The sequence below is a fragment of the Rhea americana genome, unplaced genomic scaffold, assembly GCF_003343005.1.
Source record: "Rhea americana isolate MKP2758 unplaced genomic scaffold, rheAme1 scaffold_129, whole genome shotgun sequence".
In the NCBI taxonomy this organism is placed as follows: Eukaryota; Metazoa; Chordata; class Aves; order Rheiformes; family Rheidae; genus Rhea; species Rhea americana.
Window position 1 is genome coordinate 680855 of NW_028185361.1, and position 20553 is coordinate 701407.

At 39.6% G+C, this 20553-nt stretch overlaps 1 protein-coding gene and 1 non-coding gene across 2 annotated transcripts; both read left to right on the forward strand.

Annotated features, from left to right (window-relative positions):
* Positions 1–1698: 1698 nt before the first annotated feature.
* On the forward strand, positions 1699–20343 carry HAUS6 (HAUS augmin like complex subunit 6). Its single transcript, XM_085326226.1, has 17 exons — positions 1699–1865; positions 2406–2501; positions 3199–3277; positions 4258–4390; positions 4973–5120; positions 8496–8561; positions 8680–8731; positions 8922–9095; positions 9786–9970; positions 10602–10731; positions 11293–11395; positions 13093–13186; positions 14898–14961; positions 15553–15738; positions 16611–16746; positions 17127–18125; positions 19436–20343. Exons 1-17 carry the CDS (start codon positions 1747–1749, stop codon positions 19483–19485), a joined length of 2814 nt encoding a protein of 937 aa, XP_085182352.1. The 5' UTR covers positions 1699–1746; the 3' UTR covers positions 19486–20343.
* On the forward strand, positions 14700–14829 carry LOC146600054 (small Cajal body-specific RNA 8). The gene has a single exon (XR_014898377.1).
* Positions 20344–20553: the final 210 nt, after the last annotated feature.

Consider the following 20553-nt stretch of genomic DNA (forward strand, 5'->3'; position numbering starts at 1 on the left):
TTATATAAAGATGAATCTACCTAGCTTTGAGTTTTTGTTTTCCATTTCTTTTGTTGTTGTTGTTTTTTTTTTTTTTTTTGTGTGTGTGTGTGTGTGTGTTTGGGTTGGGGTTTTTTTGTTTGTTTGTTTTTGAAGCAGTACTGTTTCACTTAGTGTCATCAAAATTCTGATTTTTTTCCCCTAAGAAATGCAGGCTAGCTTAATTCAATAGTATGGGTGTCAAACTCATATCCTGGAAGCCAGATACAGCCTAATCAGTGTATCCCTCTGACCTAATCTTTGCTAATGATTTCTATCGATACTTGTTCCCCTGTCGGCAATAGCCAAAAAAACATGCCAGTTCTCTGCACAAAGGGCTGCCAACAAAGGCATTGACTGGTATTTGCTGGCAAATTTTCCCCTTTCGGCCTATGTGAAGATTGTTTCTGCATCTACCTCTGTTGCTGGAAGGGGTAACAGACTGGCTGGCTCAGATTCTCTCTCATGGTTCTTGCTGGGCTCTGAATCTGGCAAGAGTGCTTTACACGTGAAAGGACTCTGTTTCTTTCTACACACCTCCTGTGTGCAAGAATTTGGGCCATCTTGATGCTATCAGTTGTGGGGCTTGAAACTAGAAATGATTTAAGTCTTGCAATAAGGAAGACACTGGAAAGAACAATGAAAGAGAAAGATGCATGCAAACAGATAAGGGACAAAAGCACGTTCAAAGAAAGAATAATAGAGAAACAAATTGAAGGCAGTTATTCTGGTGACAGTGAACAGCTTTGAACATATCTGAAATATCTGCTAAGATATGGGGAATCTGTATTTGTTTGCACATAGTGTGATTTCATTAGGAGATTGGGGTAACTAGCAACTTGATTAGAGGCAAGCTGGTTATGTTCCTATGCATGGGTCGTGTTGAACTCCCTATGCAGAAATTCTGCTGGTGTCCCTGCGGTGGCTGCCAGAGATCTGGAGATGTTACATGGTGCTACTTTTGCTCACCTGCTGATTCTGCATAGAAATGTTTCTTGGCTTAATATAGCACTTTTACTTTCTAATAATATAATGCTTGATTGTTGTGAAAAATTTAAGATCTAGTCACTGAAAATGCCTTGAAATAAAAGTTCAAATTACACAAACTTTTGTTTTTTCCTTTTCTTTCACATTAACATTTGCAATCAGACTATAAAATAATTTAACGGGAAGAGCCACCTGGGGGTCATCTTGTCCAAATTGCTGCTGAAAGTGAGATTTATTAGGTCAGATCGCTAAGGGCCTTCCCCAATTGCTATCTCAATATCTCCAAAGGGCAGATACTCACTACCATGCCCGAAAGCCGGGTTATAGCCCAGCTGTGGCTTAACTAGGGGGAACGAAAACAGAAAAGCCAGACTGAAGGCTTAGGTCCGTGCGAGCAGCCAATTAAGGCCCAGCAAACACCTACAAAACCGCCCCCGAAGCGCCACGCACAACTACCACAACCCGCCGCTACCGCCCTGTGAGCCGTTAAAAGGGGGCGGAGCCGAGCCCCCCCTCCCCCCCGGCAGCTCCCGTGAGCCACCGCGGCGTCCGCGGACTACATCTCCCAGCAGCCGCCGCGCCAGCCGTTGGCGGGCGCCTCGCGTTCGGCCAATCAGGGCGCGGGGCGGGGGGGGCTGCTGGCGACCGTTAATTAGGCGCGTGGCGGCGCGCGCGCCTGGGCGCGGCGGCGGCGGCCGTCACTTCATCTCGGCTGAGGGTGTGGAGGCCCGGGTTGGCGCCATGATGTCTCTGCTGAGCACGGAGTGGGAGAAGGAGCATCTCTGGCTCTACCTCCTGGCCCTGGGCTTCAACCCGGAGGTCGCCTGTGGGTTGATCGGCAGCAGCTGCCAGCTGGGAGTGTAAGCGCCCGGCGGGGGGAGCCGGGAGGGGGGCCGAGGGGCCCGGCGTGCAGCGCTGCGCCTGAGGCGGCGGGTCTCCGCCCAGGAGGGCCGCTCGCTCGCGGCCGGGGTAGTGGGGGTTGCCTCGGTGGTGAGGTTTGGCCTCTTCGCTTTACGGTGAGAAGGAGCAAATCTGGCGCCTTCCTGCGTGCTCGGGAGTCTGCGCGTAGGAAAGCCCTGAACTGCGTAAATGCTCCGCACTGCTTCTGAGGAACCAGAATCAAAAGTAACTCCTACCGCCTGACTGGCGCATCCTGCCCAGCCGCACGGAACAAAGGGGCGGGTTGGCGCCAAACTTGTTTCGGGCAAAACGTGCCCACTATAACCACCTCAACCTCGTTCTGTAGGCTGGAGAATGTATATTTTAACCGTGCAAAAATATTTTAGATAATGTGTGATTTGCAGCACTTCTTAAATAACACTATGTTCTTAAGTGATCAGTAAAAATGCTGTGTGAAGTTGGTTGCTCGTCTGTTCATGATGTAGTTGTTTGTTTTCTAGGGACATGTTTGATGCTCCGAACAACGTCGCTTTTGGTATTGTTGCACTCTTCTTGTTCACTAAGCTGAATCCGTCACGTGTAGGAGAAATGTTCAGGTAAGCATTGGGCTTGTGCAGTTAGTAATAACACTGTGAATATGATCAAGAGTGGCTTATGGATTGTTTAGGAAAAAGTGGTCTGTCTTTTGAAAAACTTGTCTTTTGAAGAACTTCTCCCTTGGTCACAATTCTGAGATCTGCCAGAACAACTTGCCTTAATTAAAGTGTTTTCTAAAAGTAGGTCTAATTGTCCAGTTAAGTAAAAACTTTTTAATTTGCAAAGTAGTCGCTCTCTCCCATTCTTTTCCATGACTGAATATTAGAAAATTTTTACTATAGATTGATGCCATAATAGTCCATATGACAAAAAAAAAACGCGTCTTCATTAGTGTTTTTCTTATGTAGCTGAACTGTTTTAACTTACATATTAAAAAAAAAAAAAAAGAGACCCTTGATATGAAAAGCTTCAGCCCTCAGACTGTTGTTATTTTTCCCTTTCTTTTCCTTGAGTTTAAAAGAACTGCAGACAAATCTGAAAGAGTCTACAGTCAACATGCTGTGGCAGGAAAATGTTATAATTTAACAGCCTTCTAGATGTTCTGGGTGTAGGTTGTAAACCTTCATTCTCTGCCTCTTCTAGGAGGTATTATTAAAATCTTTTTGTTTTACTCTAGTTCTTAGATTGGTTAATTTTATAATGGACTATCTGAATTTTTGAAATTGCTTTTTCTTTTGTTTCCTCTTAAATGGGAAGAGACTGTTCCTTTCCAGCAGACAAAAAAGCAGATCTTGAATTTAGGAAACGATGCTGTATCTGGCTAAAAGAGATTGCAGTAAGTATGATGAAGAATGAAAATCAGTATTCTGGTGGTTTCTGTGACTTTATTCTTCTCTTGAGAGAACATGTGGTGCTATAGATTTTTAGGTAAGGTTTTTCTACCAAAGAATTTAGTTTTAAGAATCTTACTTCATGTAGTTTGTCTTAAACCTTTTTGAAGAGAGAGTTGTGGTATGGTGAAGTTCAGATGACTTAATCCTTAATCTTGGATGGACTGGGTTGGATCTGGAGTATATAAGATTAAACAGAAGTTTGTAATAGGTTCCTTACAGATGAGTGATTTGTTTCACCTGCAGAGGTGTTAGCTTAAGTTGCCTGAGATTGTTTATTGTGATAGTTGTAGTAGTTGCTTCAGATACGTGAAAAGCTTTTAACATTAGGCTTTATGTATGGGGAAAGAGACTATAGTTTAAGGTGAGCTAAGGAAAACAAGCAGAGCAAAATTAGTTGGTGGAGTTATCAGTCCTTGTGTGTCCTTCACATAATGCATATGTTTTGATGACAGTACTAGAAGTGCAATTTATATGTAATGAAGCACCTTTATTTCTGAGTAATAACAGACAAGGTGGTTGCCAACACTGCAAGTTTTTTGAGTAAGGCAGAAGTGGAACCTAGTATGTCTATTAATGACATCAACAGAGAATGTGAAAGAAAACTTGAATGCTTTTTCCAAAGATAGGGGTTACCTATTAGGATTGAGAAGAGCAGAATATGTTTAACACCTCAAACTGATTACAGTTGTCTTGAAACTGTTGTCCGTTCCGTATACAGAAGATGGGAGGGGGTTGTGGTGAGGAATATCCAGAAGGCTTTAGTTTCCTCCTTTGACTGCAGTGGTTGTCATCATGTTAGCAAAGTAGTTCAGCTTCTCATCAGGCTTGCTAGTAAGCATATGTGCAGTGTTTTGATATTTGGTAGCTCTGCTTAGGCATTATTTCTTGGATTAATTTTGTGTTAAAATCAATTTTTTTTTAGGATGAATGTGGAAGCAGTTTTCCCCAAATCGTGACATCTTTATTTCTTTTTCCTGGTGGTCCTAAATTTATTCATCTAATGTATCAGTTTGCAAGATATGTAGTGATTCAGGACATGAAAGTGAACTCTGTAGGTAAGTGTTACCAAACAATAAAAATACTTGACTTGTAATATTTGATGGTGACTCTGTTAAGACTTTAATGAATGTCAAGATCTTTAAGTAGGCGTGAGTTGGATGCTCAGTTCCAGATCTCTTGTGGGATAAGTCAGTACACTTAAACAGAGCTACTGCTGATACACAACGCAGATTGTTTTGCTTTCTCTTGCTTTATGGCTCTTGCTTCTAGAAAGTTTGTGTGTGTAATGGTGTAGTGACATATATGCACACAAAGTAGCAATGTTTTGGTCCAAAAGCAGTTTTTCATCCTGTGGTGTTTCTTGCCATTTTAGGAATACTCAAAGATGAGAACTATCTGTTCTAGGAATTCTGTAGTGTTTGGTGACATAATGAAGTGGGGAAAAGGGATGAGAGTGAKGAAAGGAAAACATACACAACAGAAAAGAATTAGTAGAGAAGACAGTACATTGCATGCTTAAGTTTAGTCCAGATAAAATGGGAGTCATTATTTGTGAGTCTTTTAAAACTAGACAGATGGGAAAGCTGTCTAATTTGGTAGAAGTGAATTCTGTAATAAAAATACTAACTTTCATTTAGGCACTGGTATACCTTTTGCTGAAGCTGCAGGCTTAGGACATGAGGATCTGTACAAGGCAAAAGCAAGATGCAGAGTGGCATATAATAAACTTCTGCAAATTATTCAAAAGGAAAATTTTATAATTCAAGAATATAAGAAAAAAGCACAGTAAGTAATGCATTTTAGATGTGGTTTATTTTCTTAGGAGGTTTATTTTCATAGAAATTCTCTTTTACCTTTTAAGGTGCTTTGAGATCTTCTCCCTTCATTTCCTCCCTTTACCTCCCTTAACTGACCCTTCTGCTGTGTGGAAGGCCCTCTGTAAAGCAATGCAGTGTAAAGAAATCAGTTGTGTTGGGAGATGATGTGTTGGAAAGATGTAATTGCTAAGGTGTTAAAAGTGATCAAGGAGTTCCACGTGTATAGCAATATGATTTCCTAATATTTGAAGTGTCATGTCTTAGAAAATAGCTGACTGTCTCGATGTATTTGGTCTCTGCTTTATCAAGCTGGGATGCATTTTTAATTCTCCTTGCTTAATCCTTAATTATTTCACTAGAACTGTGCTTTTCCTTCTTTACTCTTGCATATGGGAAAACATTTGTGATCTGGGAAACAAGAAGAATCAAAACTTTGTTTGCAGGGATAGAGTTCTGTAGTACTGGGATTTATGGAAGCTGGGTGAGATACTTCACATGACAAGTACTGTAGTGATTGGTTACAAGCTGTCCAGGAAAGGATAGAAGAGGAGGAATGCTGCTGTAATTAAAGCAGTGTGAGTGCATTGCTCTAAATATGCATAAGAGGACAGGTTGGTTTCATGCCTTTGGGTGGCATGAAAATAATCAGAGGGTTACCATTAAGAGAAGCCTCATGGAGGGCATCTGCTGTGCACTACCCTGACAGGAAAAATTGAAGAAGCCTTCAAAGAAGCTTTAGGCCTGCAAGCACTGGTTCTCATAGAGGCCTTCAGCTGACCTGATAGTTGCTGGGAAAGCAACATATCAGTGCACAAGCAGCCTAGGAAACTTCTGGAGACTGTCAAGAATGGTTACTTGTTGCAATCGCTGTGTGTGCTCTCCAGGAGTGATCTGTTCTGTACTTATTGCTTAAAAATATGAGAAACTTATGCGGAGATCTTACTGTCAAAGGGATCTCTGGCTGCAGAGATTCTGTAGAAGGCAGAGGAGTTCAGAAATGCTGAGTGACTTTCAGAGACAGCCATGTCAAAGTATGAGATTGAAGCATCACCTAAGAGGAAGAAGGAACAGGTGTCACAGGAAAACAGCCTGGTTAAAACAGTGAGATACCAATTCAGCTTAAAAGCCAAAAAGAGGCATACATGAGATGGAAGTAGGGAACGACTCTGAAAGAGGAATACAGAAACATTGCTTGGCTTTGCAGTGGTATGGCTAGGAAGGCAAAAGTCAGCTGTAGTTAAGTTTGTGGCATATGGTAGTACAGGGAGAGAGAATTTAGGTCTGCTTCTTACGGAGTGGCAAGTTAATTACGCGTGTCCCAGAAAGGCTGAGGTACTCAATTTTCTTTTGCTTCAGTTTTCATGGGTAGTGTCATCTCCCAAGCCTCTATGCCAGGTAGAAGTCATGAACTACTGATAGTAGAGGAGTCAAGTTGGTTCCATCTGTACAAACTGGACACATACAAATTCTTGGTACCTGATGGGATGCATACAAAGGTGCTAAGAGAGCTGTCTGACATCACTGCGAAACTTCTCTGTTGTCTTTGGGAAGTTATCAGGGGAAGTCTTAAATGATTGGAAAAGGATGGTTATGCCTGCCTGCAAAAAGGAAGCTCTGGGAAAGTACAGACCAGTCAGTGTCACTTTGGTCTCTGAGAAGACTATGGTACAAGCTCTTATGGAGGCTATTTATAGATGTGTGAAGGTCAAGAAGGTTATGGGGGGGCAGTGGAAATCAATGCGAGTTTACCAAGAGTAAATTTGTACTTGACCAGCCTAATCAGCTTGTATGATGAAAAAAGCTTGTGAAGTGAATGAGGGTTCGATGTGGACATAAACTACCTTTTATAACCTACCATGATACTTGACATGATCTCCTTAAACATCCCCCGAATAGGCTAGTTAGATAAACTGGAGAGCTGGAGTACAAGATGATGGTTAACTGGTTAAAACAATGATGAGTGGAGTTTTTCTAGGGTTGATACTGGATCCGGTACTACTTAGTATCTTTGAGATCTAGATGTCAGGATTGAATGCACACTTGCCAAACTCTCAGATAATTCTAAACTAGGAGGAAAGTAAATATACTGGAAGGAAATACTGTCTTACGGAGAGACCKTAATGGGCTGGAAGATTAGGCCAACAGGAATTGTATTACATTTAACAAAGATGAGTATAAAGTCCTGGAATAATTCCAGGCAGCAACACAGGCTGTGGACTGACCGTTTGAGGAGCAGCTCTGCTGAAAAACTGTAGTGAGAGTCTGAGCATGAACCAGCAGTGTGCCCTGGCAGCAAAAAGACCAGCTGTATCCTCGGCTGTATGAACAGGAACGTAAGCCGGCAGATCAATGGATGTGTTTATTTTACTTTACCAGGTGCTATTTAAGTGACACCTAGAACATTGTGYTCGGTTCTAGTTTCCCCCATACCTTTCCCTGCCCACCCCACCATGTTGAAGAGAAGCACTGAAAGTGCAGAAAGATTCAGCAGAGGGCAGCCAGCATGATTAGAGGATTGCTCAACTTGATGCATGATGAAAGTTGAAGAGATTGAGCTTCTTTAAAGAAGACAAAGCTTGGGGTGTGGGTGGGATCTGACCCCAATCTTCCAGTACTGAAAAGGCAGAGAAGATAGAGCTACTGTCTTCACAAGCATGCATGCTGACAGTGCAAGAGGCAATGGGTATGAGACACTTCAGTAAAAAAATCTGCATTAAAAAAAATATATATTTCTTCAATCAGACAGTGTAATAGATTGCCCAGAGAAGTGGTGGAATCTTCCTTACTGGAAGCGTTCAAGATGTGACTTGACAGGATATGGATAACCTAATTGAAGGCTCTGCTTTCAATGGAAGCTTGGACCAGATGATCTCCAGAGAACAGTCTTCTAGACTTTCCTATAAATCTGTGATTTCTGTGACCTGTCTCCCCTGTCCCTGACTGGGAAGCATTAATGGCTTTGCTTTGCCTCTGACTGATACCTTAAAAATAAATAAATAAATAAAAAGGACACACAAAAAAACGTATTTTTCCCCCGACTCTTAAGACATCAGAACTCTGAAAATCCTTTAGAACTAGGTGTAACTTGGGCATCCAGTATTTCTGAAAATCAAGCCACTTTATTTTTAAATGTTTACAAATGATTAAAAGCAGGTCTCAGGCATTTGAGGGCTGAACTCTTCGGCTATCGCAGTCATTTGTACTTCAGTATTCTGGATATTAGTGGCTGTAGTTTTCTAAAAAGAAATTTAGATGTTGCACAGTTAGCAGGGAATTCTGAGACTAGAGTAAAGGCTTAGATTGAAAAAAACACCTGTGCTGTGCCTGTTACTTCTCTTTCTAGGTTGCTAATTAAAGAGATAATGCAGCTAAGAATTGAATATGAAGACATGCAGATGCAGTTTTCGAAGTGAGTATTTTTCCTTGTAACTAGGTTACTGTTTACAAAATCAATTTCTTAGAGTTCTGTGAAATGCTGTAGTTTCATTGTAGTTTACTTGAACTTTTTTTTTGGCATGTCCATGTAGGATGAAACAAAATGACCAAAGCAAAATTGACAAAAATGAGAGAATTCAAAAGGTGAGCATTTTTATGCAGATTACTATTTCCTTTAACATTTCTCCAGCACTGACACTCAGATACTGGTACTTTTGCTTCTCTACCTGTGACTATATTAGTTCTTTTCACTTATCTTTATGCTTCAATACTCTACCATCTTAGGTGCTATGACAAACATCTAACCACATTTTTGTCCTTCTTGCTCATTAAGATCCGTGGTATGTGGACGTTTATAATGGATACCCTTGCATCTTTGGAAAAGGAAAAGGAGTTTGTAAATTCTGTTCTTGAAGGTCGTACTGACCAGTACACTTTAGATGGAACTAATGTTGATGTCAGTATTCCACAGGTGTTGACTGAGAAAATCGAGAGTGAGACATATAAGGTAAATCATTTTTGTCATTCATGCTGAACTACATATTTTTTTTTCTAATTCCTCAGACTAATCATATCCAGGACTGTAGTTAGTTTAAAAGAAGAAAAGATGTTGGAGAGGTGGTTAGTTTTACTTCACAGATGATAAAATAAGAAATGATTACTCAAAGATGGAAGGTGTATTTAACATGTTAGATATAGTTAGAAGTTTGTTATGATTATGCTCCTGTGATGTCTCAGTTGTTTCTACTATGAGCTTTTTTTAAAGCTTGGAATTCAGCAACTGTCTGGATAAGTTTGTTTTTTTTATCAGTGCTTCAGTTTTTGTTGATCAGATGTTAAAACTAGGTTGGTCAGTTTGACTTTTGCTCTTAATGGGTTTTTGTTCCTGGCATGTAGTATATGGTGCTGTTTAGACCTGTACCATTTTGGAGCAGTGGTTAAATAAACTACCTAGTTAGCTGAAGCGAGGTTATTCCATATCATTTATAGCCTGCTTTCAAGTAGCTGATACTAATCTGGAATATGAAAGCTGAGGTTAGTATCTGGAATTTCTTTTGAAAAAGAAGCAGTCAGGAAGTGAATCGAAACATCAAACGAGACTTTGCCCCTTTGCTAAAGATAGAAATTATAACTGTCTGATGCAGAGCCATTGTATCCATTTGCTGATTCATTTTTCTCTTGTTTGAAACACTTGAAGTTGGGCATAGGAGACATACATGAAGCGGAAAAACTGAATTTCTTAACAGTCATTAAGTTGTTAAATGAAGCCCTGAAGATCTTCAGAAATGAAGCCCATCAACTTGAATTAAGACCGTATCTTCAGGATATTGAGAATAAGACTGAATTCCAAAACAAAATACTGCGGGATTTGAAAACAAAGAGGTAATTTTCTGGAGTTCCTTATTCTTTAGTCTGAGGATCATACCTTCCTGTCTTAGAGCTGTTTCTGAAATTGTTATTTATACTGAGAACTTGCTAATCCAGTCTTTACTTTGCATATGAGAAATTCACATTTGTCTTGGTTATACATTTAGATAACTTTCAACTTAAAAGTTTTCTCTAAACTTTTAAACTCTCAAAGCTAACAGCTTTAGCTTTTTGCCCTTGTTTCATGACATTTCATGAATATTTTGGGCTTTGATAGGACAGGGCTTGCTAGCTGATCCTGTTTTTCTGGTGTATTAATCAAATCTGAGACTTTTAGACCTGAGTCTGAGATCTGTTTAAGGAAAGCTTAAGCCTGTATTTCATGGCTTGTATGTGTGTTAGTATAGCTCTTCCCATTTTTACTCTAAGAAACACAAAGATAACCAAAGCAGTGGGTTTTCTTTTTTTCTTTTTAAGATTTTGAATTTCAGTTAGTCTGTTACCACATGCACAAATAAGTTATTAAATCCTTAAGGTTTCTCAGCATAAAGGGAACACAAATGTTTTCCATCTGTCTGCAGGAATGTTTTTTCTGCCAAGAATGTGTTCGTATTCATTGTTCATTTTTTTTGCTCTTACGTTGCAGCCAAAAAATAGAGCAAGAACATTCTGTGTCAGTCAGTGAATCTGCTGCTGAAATACAAAAGGAATGGCAAGTGAAGTGGAAAACCTATGTTGGTCACTCTCCTTTTTGTTTAACTACAGATCAGAATCCAGTAAGTAGTATTTATGTAATCTAATTCTGGGAAATGGAATGGTGAATCTGAGAGAATGTACCTGCAATGGAACACACTAGCTTGTGCATCTTTGTGTTTAAATCTTCAGATAATGTATCTTAAGCATAATGTAATAGAAATTGCTTTAAGTCAGTAGTTTCTCTTGAAGATACGTTCATCTTAATGACAGTTAATGCCTGAATTTGATGGGAGGCAGAACCATCTTGTCATGATAGTGAATCAACATAAGAACTCATGGATTTTTTCCATCCTGTGAAACTGATAGCATCTGGAAAAACTCAGATACTTATGACTGAGTTTTTCCTCTTCTAAAATGATATTCTTGATGAATAGACAATAACTTTCCTTCTAACACTCTCACTGGTACTGATCAGGATCAAAGGTTGTAACTTTACCTACATAGGCAGCAGAGAGCAAAGGTTTGGTGCTGAGTCTGATTGCTAGTAAGTGGAAATGCTGATGCAAATAGCTGTCTGTTAATTGCTGTTGATGAGCAGTCTTTTTTTTTAGCTTTCTTATGACTTCTTTTTTTGCTGAAAGGAACTTGATTTGTTACCGCCCATGGCACCCCTTTCTTTTCTTCCTGCATCAGAAGAAGCTTATGAGAATAGTGTCTTCTGTCAACATCCAGTATCGGTTTCAGGTTGGTGAACTTGAGAAACTTCTCTTGGCCCCACCATTCTTAGAACTTCCTTGGAGTCCAGAAGACTCCCTGCTCGTGTTTGCAAATTTCTTTGATAAACTTTTGATAATCTAGTGATGAATGATTGCTTGTCAGAATAGTCTTACTTTGAAATATGACATGGTAAAAACTGTTTCTCTGAAGCTTTTGATAATGCAAAAGATAATACTGGTGCTGTTTAGTATTTGATGTTCCACATAACCTTGATTCTACATCCTTTGTTTCCGTGTACAAAGACTTATACATGGGGTCCAGAGGATGTATAAATTCTAACTACAGAAGTTATTTTAGGTGGGGGAATAATAGGAAAGAGAAAGGAAAATGTTTCTCCAGTGGTCAGATGGGAAAGGAAATGACTGGTATCCTCACTGGTGAGAATCTTCCTTTGACTTCCTCTTTCCAGTGTAGCAGATGTTCTCCTAAATAGCCTGTTGCACATGTTAATAGACTTATAAGCCTTGTGCTTGTATACTGTCAGGTAGTACTTGCTATTTAAATCACTAGTGTCTGTAGCATAGAGTTTTAAACTAGAAGCTACGAAGCAAGGATAGAAAAGGAGTGGGGAAGAAAAGGCGATTCAGATGTTATTTGCAGTCCCTTTTGGGGGAAGTGACATAACCAGCAAGTGTTGGCATTTGATAGGGATAAGAGCCCTTTGGCTACAAAGATGGAAACCCTGCCCTAGTAACCTGAATGTATGCAGGTAGAAGGTTGCAGGGGGTGCAAACGAAAGGCTACAGAATAGACAGTGGAAGGCCCTTTGCCTTACAAATTACAAAGATTAAAGCATTGTGGAATAATGCTGTGACACTCTAGTATCAGAAGGCTTGAGAGAAACTTATCTGTGACTTTCTTCTCTGTGGATAAGATACTTGTTCTGAGAACCCAGCTACTACCAAAGGAAGGCTTAGCATCACTTTCTGCTTGTTAGCTTGGTGATCATTTTTAAAATATGTTAACCTCAGCTATCTTGAATTTGGTTTAGATTTTTGCAGGCATTGTTGAGATGATTACAGAAGAGAATGCCATTTATGTTCTCAGAAGTCAAAATTAGTTAAAGAATTTTTGTAGCAAAATTTGTCTTTTTACCAGAAATCTGCACCAAAATCAGCATGTATTGTTACAGAGAGTCCTGAAGTGGGTGGGGTGCATGTACCTCTGATAACATGTAAAATGCTAGTATATAGTGTGTCTTGTCTTTGGATTGAGGCACTGATATAAGCTCTGAAGCATAAGTACATCCACTAAGGTAACTATCAATTTGCAGGAGATGAGGGAAATAACTCTACAAAGCAAAAGTTCACCAATTTGAGATGCCTGCTTGTTTGGAGAGGGGGGCAATCATGACATGGGTTTGGGACTGTAGTTTGGGGGAAGGTGGATTGCATGATAAAAGGTGAGTGGGAGGAGCAGATAGTAGCACATCTCTAAAACATGTTTTCAGAAGCATTTTAAGTAGATGCTGCTGTGGTGAATGGCATCTATGGCTAAATGTGGTACCTGAGCAAAGGGACTAAGAATTCCCTGCACAGCTTATGTATTTGTTTTTCCTGAGGTGTTAATAAGTATCATGAGTACTCTACAGAAGTAATCAGTCATTTAGAAAGCCTAAGTTTAAGGAAATGGAAGCAATAATAAAACTGACATTTCTTTTCTAGATATTTTTGAATCAATTAGTGATACAAGTTATGAGGAAGATGATGAGACACCGGATAATGTGATGGTTAAGTCAGTACTAACAACAGAAAGAAGGTATGTTTTGAGTTGTTTGTTTTTTTTAAATAAGAAATAGAGAGGGAAATAATAGAAACTTCCCTGTTAGAGATAAATGTTACATCTCTGAAGCCTCCTCAGAATACTTCAGTAATCTTCTGCTCACATCACATTTACCTGATATGGCAATTCATACAGGACCACCTTCCCAATTTCAGGCTTGAGTGACCAAGTGGTTACCTCTTCAGAGACCTGCTTAGAAGAATCTCATGACATAGGACCTTCAAAACAAGAGGGGTCCAAGAAAGATGGTTGATATTCAAGGACCACCTTCTCAATGCTCAAGAATGATGCATTTCCTRTGATTAAAAAGTCAAGCAAAGGGGGTGGGAGACCTGCATGGATGCACAAGCTGCTCCTGGCAAAATTCGAACAGAAGGAAGTACACAGAAGATGGAAGCAGGGACACAGAAGGCAGAGATACTGAATGCCATCTTTGCTTTCATCTTTACTGCTAAGACCAGCGCTCTGGTTGGACAGATGCTGGAGACCAGGGAGAAAGTCTGGAAGAAGGAAGACTTTCCCTTGGTCAAAGAGGATCAGGTTAGGGATCACTCAAACTGGGCATGTACAAGTGTGTGGGCTTTCACGGGGTGCATTCGCAAGTGCTGTGGGAGGTAACCGGTGTCATTGCAAGGCCAGGTCATGGTGATCAGGAGAGGTGCCAGAGGCCTACAAGAAAGCAAATGTCCTTCCAGCCTTCCAAAAGGGTAAGAAGGAGCAACTAGGGAACTACAGGCTGCTCAGTCTCACTTCCATCCCTGGAAAGGTGATGGAACAACTCATCTCCAAGCATGTGAAGGATAAGAAGGGGATCAGGAATAGTCAAAGGGAAGTACAGAGTCCTGTAGCTAGGGAGGGGTGACTCCATGCACCAGTACAGGCTGGGGGCTGACRTAGTGGAAAGGACCCCTGTAGAGAAGTGCCTGAGGATCCTGGTGGACACCAAGTTGACCATGAGCAAGCAATGTGCCAAGAAGGCTAATGGTATTCTGGGTTGCCTTAGGAAGAGTGAGTCAGCAGGTCAAGGGAGGTGATCCCATCTGCTCAGCCCTGGTGAGGCTGCATCTCGAGTACTGTGTCCAGTTCTGGCTCCCCAGTACAATAAAGATGGAGCTACTGGAGTGAACCTAATGAAAGTCCACAAAGATGATAGAGACAGGAGCATCTCTTAGGAGGAGAGACTGGTAGAGTTGCTCAGCCTAGAAAAGGCTGATGGGGGCAGGGGGAGAATTTTATCAGTGTGTATAAATATGTATATGTATAATGTGTGCAAGATCCTTCCAACCTCAACCTTTCTGTGATTAATAAATTCGTATATGAATAGGCTTCAGATGCCGGAAGYGACTTGGAGGAAGAATGCCAAGCAAAAGTGTGTTATAAGGTCTACAGAAATCTTTCCTGCAGAATACAGAAGACTTGTTTACAGGAATGTGTCACAGAAACCTTTCTCTCTGGCAGTCAAGAGAAAAGTATTATAACCTGGCTAGTTTGGGAGAATGATACACAAGTAGGGCTAAATCTGCTCTAATTGTCACATGTTCTCCCTATAGTAAATATGCCTTCTGATGACCGGGACGAATTGAGGGAAATCGTAACGGACAGATACGGGGCACACAATACATAATTGTCTTTTAGAACTTTGATGCCACTTGTTTTGTTTGATTCTAAAATAGCTATTTGTTTTTAGGTTCTCCTCAGCGTCTTTGGAGTTGACAAACGCATCTGAAAACAGCAACGAGTTACTTGAAAAGGTTATTCTTTAGTAGTTTCGTACATTCCCAAGAAGTTAAATTTGGAAATAATGTTTCTKACACTGACTGAAGCTTAACTTTATTACAGATCTAGATCAGGCCTAGATTGTAAGAGAACTTCCGGAATCATTTGAGATGTTTCACCGCTTACACTAGAGACTGCTTAAACAAATGGAGTTCAGTGAAACATTGTAGACATGTTATATTGGAAATCAGGAGTGAAAACCATTGTCTTAGTGTTCTTTTCTAGAGCTTAATGAACCTCTTAGCAGTTGTGTCGGATTAAGGGGTATAAATGTGACCTAAAGGCAATTTGGATGTACAGTTGTTAATACTGACGCATATCCTCTGCAGTTGCAGAGGACGGATGACATATGCTCTGTACAGTAGTCTTTTCTAGGCACTGCTTATATGCTACTTAAAATACTTTGACCCTCCTTGTATCTAACATTTAGTTAGAATTTAAGATTTTGAAATATTTTAATTGATATAAATACTAAGGCCATTGCTTGTTGGATTTTTTATAGTAGTTCTTCATACTAGTTTTGACACTTGAGTTTAAAATGTTGAATAATCCCTTTTATTTTATAGGACTTGCATACTGAAACTTGCAATTGGAAAGAACAACTTGTCTCTCCAAATATTTTAAAATACGGAAAGCATGAGCCTRCCATTGTAGAGGCATGGGAGAATACAGATGCTCATGTTATCCAGAGAGAGAGTCCTCTCAGAAAAGAAGACGCTCTGGAGAAAGCCCGARAACAGCTGTCAGAAGAGGTTAGGAAAAGTTGTTTCTTAATCTATTTTCTTTTGTTTATTTGTTACATAAGTGGCCTAAAGGTTCAGAGAACAGATGGCAAAAGATGACACAAACTATCTCTTTTAATATGCAGGCATCAAGAGATATTTCTGTAAGGTTTCTATAATCATTGCTATTAACTTCAGGGAAAGATTATGCAATGAAGCAGATCCTGAAAGCATGGAGCTTGTGTAGTTTATGCAGTCTTACATGATCTTGAAGTGAACACTGCTTTTAGTAGATGTGATTTTTGTAACCAATTAGGTAGGTCTTCTGTCAGCTCTCAACCTTAAGTCTGTGAACCACTGCATAAGTTAGCAGTCATTTTTGTCTCTGAAATTTTGCAATCAAGACATTTGGCAGGTGCCTTGTGAGTTTTAAGCAAGGATTTATGTTTTGTTTTAGCTAAGATTTAACTAAGGAATTTTTTTTACAAGTGCTTTCATATATTGTGCAACAACTTGGTTTGGAAATTAAGTTTTGTCTTTCACTGAAATGGTGGTAACTTTCAGCTGCTGRAATTTTCACATTTATGTAGTTATAGTTCTAGCCTTCATGCCTGTGGAGTTCTTGACTGGAGTCTCAAATTCTAGGTATATTTTTCTTATTTTAAAGATGGATTACTAGAGGATGAGGGAAGTTGAAGTAGAATTGTTGTCAATCTCATAGCTTAATACCACAGGCTTGTAGGATACAGGAGCCCAAACACTACTCTAAATTGCAGAAGTGTCATGAGTTTTTGAACACCTCAGGTCATCTGAAGAATGGGACTTATTGAGAGCCATAATTAACAGGAATAGAGGTTATAATTACGCTTTTTCAGAACTTACTGTTCTCTAACATTCTTAAGGTTGCAAAAGCAGTGATATCTCACTCGCCACTGAGTTGTGGAGAAAAAGGAATGGAACTGGAAGATCTCATTAGCTCACTCGCTTTTAACCCATTTATCACAAGGAAACAAATTCCCAGAACTCCGGAAAATCTACGTAAGTCTAGAATTCTGTTTTTAATAATCAGGGACTGAATAAAAATGTGACTAGTTCATTGACACTGTATATGTCACACAGGAAGAAACGTATTTGGTGAAGCTGTAAGTTTTTCTAATAGCTCACTGGGTGTGTCACAGCGTATTGTGAATTTGACTTGTCATAGACGTCCCACTCTCCACCCCCATCTCCCTTCAGTGTGGATTCCCCTTTCTGTTCAGGGGAGAAATGGTTGGGAAAACTATGCTTAAACAGTATAAAGCAGTTAACTAATCCAGAAAGGAGGATGTTTAGGTAGTGTTTCTAGAGTGATAGATGAGGGGAAAGATGATTTGATGAAATGAAAGCAATAAATGTTGTCCTTATTTTTTACCACTTAGTTACTGAAATTAGAAGCTCATGGAGAAAAGCTATTCAGACTGAGGACTCATCAGACATAGAGATAGCCTCATCCGAAATAATGATGACAGAAGCTCCAGAGGATGCTGCTCCTGTAATACAGAGTAAGATTGACTCTAGCTTAGCCTGTTCTACCTCTTCATCTCCTGTGTCTGACTTGGACTTCCTTTCTGAAGGAGAGTCACAATTAAGCCATATAAAATTTACACCTCAAAAGCAGGTGAAGATGAATCATATCAACAGATCTGCACTTAAGAAAACAACGGGAGTATCAGAGGGTGAGAGAACTGAGAAACAGGAGTTAGAAGGTACAGTTTTGAACAAAAWTTTTGTGGAAAGTCCAAAAGCAACTCCATATGTAGAGAAAAGCATGAATACTCAAGATAGGAATCCTGAAGGTGGTCTGGGGATAGAACAACTGTTCTCCCCTTGTTTGCTAAATAACCATGTGGATAGAATTCAGCAGTGGGATTCAGTTCCAATGGCAAATTCTGAAAGTCATGAAGCTTCCGAGTTTGGGATCTTGCATGAGAATCTCTCAGAACTTGGTAATGTAAATCGTGATGAATCTGTAAGCTCAGAGACTGACTTGGATACACTGGACAGCAAGTATTTACCAAGTAGCAAAACAAATAAAGGAGATGCTCAGATAGACTTGGAGTCTGTTCTCAGCAGATATGAAACACTGAAAAAAACTCTATCTGGAAATGAAGAGGAAGTGCTTCAGACATTTATTGCAGATGAATCTCTGAGTTCTAGCTCAGAGCTAGATCTTACACTAAATGCAGAAAGAGGTGAACTTTCTCTAGAAAAACCATTCTGCTTGGATGACGACTTTCTCAAAACAGTATCACCAATATCACCATCTTTTTCCGAAAGAAAACATTCCCTGTCACCTTTGCTGATGTTCTCTCAAGATCTAGAGGAAATGGCATCAATGATAAACAAAAGCCCTTTGGACTTCCTTCATAAATTGAAGAGTAAGTGTCTCCTGTGCTTTCACAACAGGATTTTGTCCGCTATGCTGCTAGATGTACTCCCCTAGATAGCCTAGTATGAGCAGGTGAACCCTGCTGTGGAAGTGTCAGAAGGTGGTTAATTCCTGTGCTTATTCCTTACAGGAAGACATAGAAGCACAGTAAATACCCTTCATTCACTTAGTCATAAGAACATCTTGAAAATAGCAGAAAAAATGCTTGTCTGGCTTTCTGGGGTTATCTCCAGGTATTTTGAGGTTTGCATTAGCAATAGCCATCTTAAATTTGGGCTAGTGCATTTACTCTGAACAAACTTTACTGGAGAAGATTGTAACTTCTGCTAGTGAAGTCAGTTCCTAGTATGCCATATTTTGTGAAATAACTTGATTTTTTTCTTCTCACTCCCCAAGTCTCCAACATGTCTTGTTTGTTGAGCCACTACTGCAGTGTTTAGTTTCATGCAAAATGAATTTTGAAATATGTAAATAAAGATGAGCTAGTAACAGCTATGCAGAAGAGCTTATTGCTGAAGTTAAACTAGCTGTTTAACTTGGGAAGCCACCATGAGACTAAAATGATTTTATGGATAGTTTAGGTTTTTTGCCACTTCAAATTTTCAGGCAAAAGTGTTCCTCCCCCCTAAAGTAATGTTTAAGGAGTAAAGCTTGCTGTGTGTGGGACCTCTGATCGTGTTTAAACTTAGTTGTAAGTGATTTTAGGTGGGATTGCTTAATACTTGTTTACAGTAACATTACTTGGCATAAGAAGAAAAAAAAACCCCACTAATTCTGCTGTTCTAAGGCTGGTGGTCATTGCAGCTCTGAAAGACACTAGTCTTAGTAACTTAACTTAGACTGACTTCCCAAGACAGAGAATCCTTTCTACCTCTGTGTAATATGTAATTTAAATTCTATTGGTACTGTTTTGACATAGTATTTATGGAGGTATCAGGTAAGGCTGTGGCAGTAGTATTTTGTCAAAGTGACTTGACAGAAAAAAATTCTCTTCAAAAAAGGGTAGAATAGGCATTTTGAACTAAGCCGGACAGTATAGGAGGCAACATGAACTAGGCTGACAAACTTTTTCTTGATATGAGAGGCAAACACAGTGCTTTCCTCTTAACTCTGCTATAGAGAGGTAGTGAAATTATTTCGCTTTTGCTTAAAACGGTGGTGCTGACAGATAATTTTGTCATACTTGGAACAATTATCAACAATTAGAAATATTTTATAACTTGTGCCAAGTACTTTCAAAGCAATATGTTTGTGTCAATGTATTGAGTATGAATCATAACTAGTACGCTTTTCTTCCAGACAAAGAGCAGTCAAATGAGAAGCTGGACACAAAGGAACCATCATCGTGACAGAATCTGTAAAGGTGGAGCAGAACCATAGTAGAATGGTAGTTCACTAGTAGAATTGTGGTTCATTTGAGCGTGTAGCATCTTTAAATGCTGCTCAGGCAGGCTGTGCTCTTCCCTGTTTCCTGTGGAAACTATTCCAGATTCCTCATTCAAGAATGTCAGTTGCCTGCTCTGGTTCCTCCAATTTCATTTCATCCATAGTGACATTATATGTGTAGACTCTTACTTGTATTCAGAATGGTATATTCTTTCACATAGATAGCTTTAAAAGTATCATGTCAAGGACTATAGCTGAACATGGCCTAAATCTAAAAAAGGGAATGCAGTAGGTCTCAGAAACAGGAAAGAATGAAACTTTCAATGTCTGTGTCTCACCCTTGAAAATGTGTTTAGTCCACTACATTGTGTGGATTATTCTCTCCCACCGAGACTTCCGGTCAAATATTTTCGTCAGTTTTCGCTTTGGTAAGGACCACTCTTCTCATAACCTTCCACTTTAGTGCATATTTCTTTACATTTATTGCTACTGAATAAAGTTGATAGTTTTCAATTAAAATTCTAGAAGTGACTTGTATTAATGCTTTATCAATTTCTCTGTTTACATTAGCTAATATAGATTTGTGTAGATGTGTGCATTATATACATTTATACATGTATACATTTATGATGTCTTGCTATGAAATGAMTAACAATACAACAAAAAAAGCAGCTGTAAAAAATCTAAGTTCCAGTAGACAGCCTTCCTTCTGGAAGAGTTGCCTCATCTATTATGATATCTCTGCTCAAAAGCAGGTGATTGTGTAGTGCATCTAGGACAGATATTTGTACCTTTTATTACATAAATCTGTCACCTAATAATCCAGTGATTGTTTTCTTTGGTCTGTTCCCTAGCTGGAGGGCTGTTACAAATGAATAGTTTGTCCTGGTGAAGTGAAATCACGCTGCTGAGACCTGATTCCTGATCTGGTGCATTTACAGAGTTTTGAAGCCTTTCTAAGTAATGCTCTATTTCTGTGTCTTTCTCCTCCTTTCTTCCAACAGTTGCAAAAAGATGTTAGATTCCAGTAT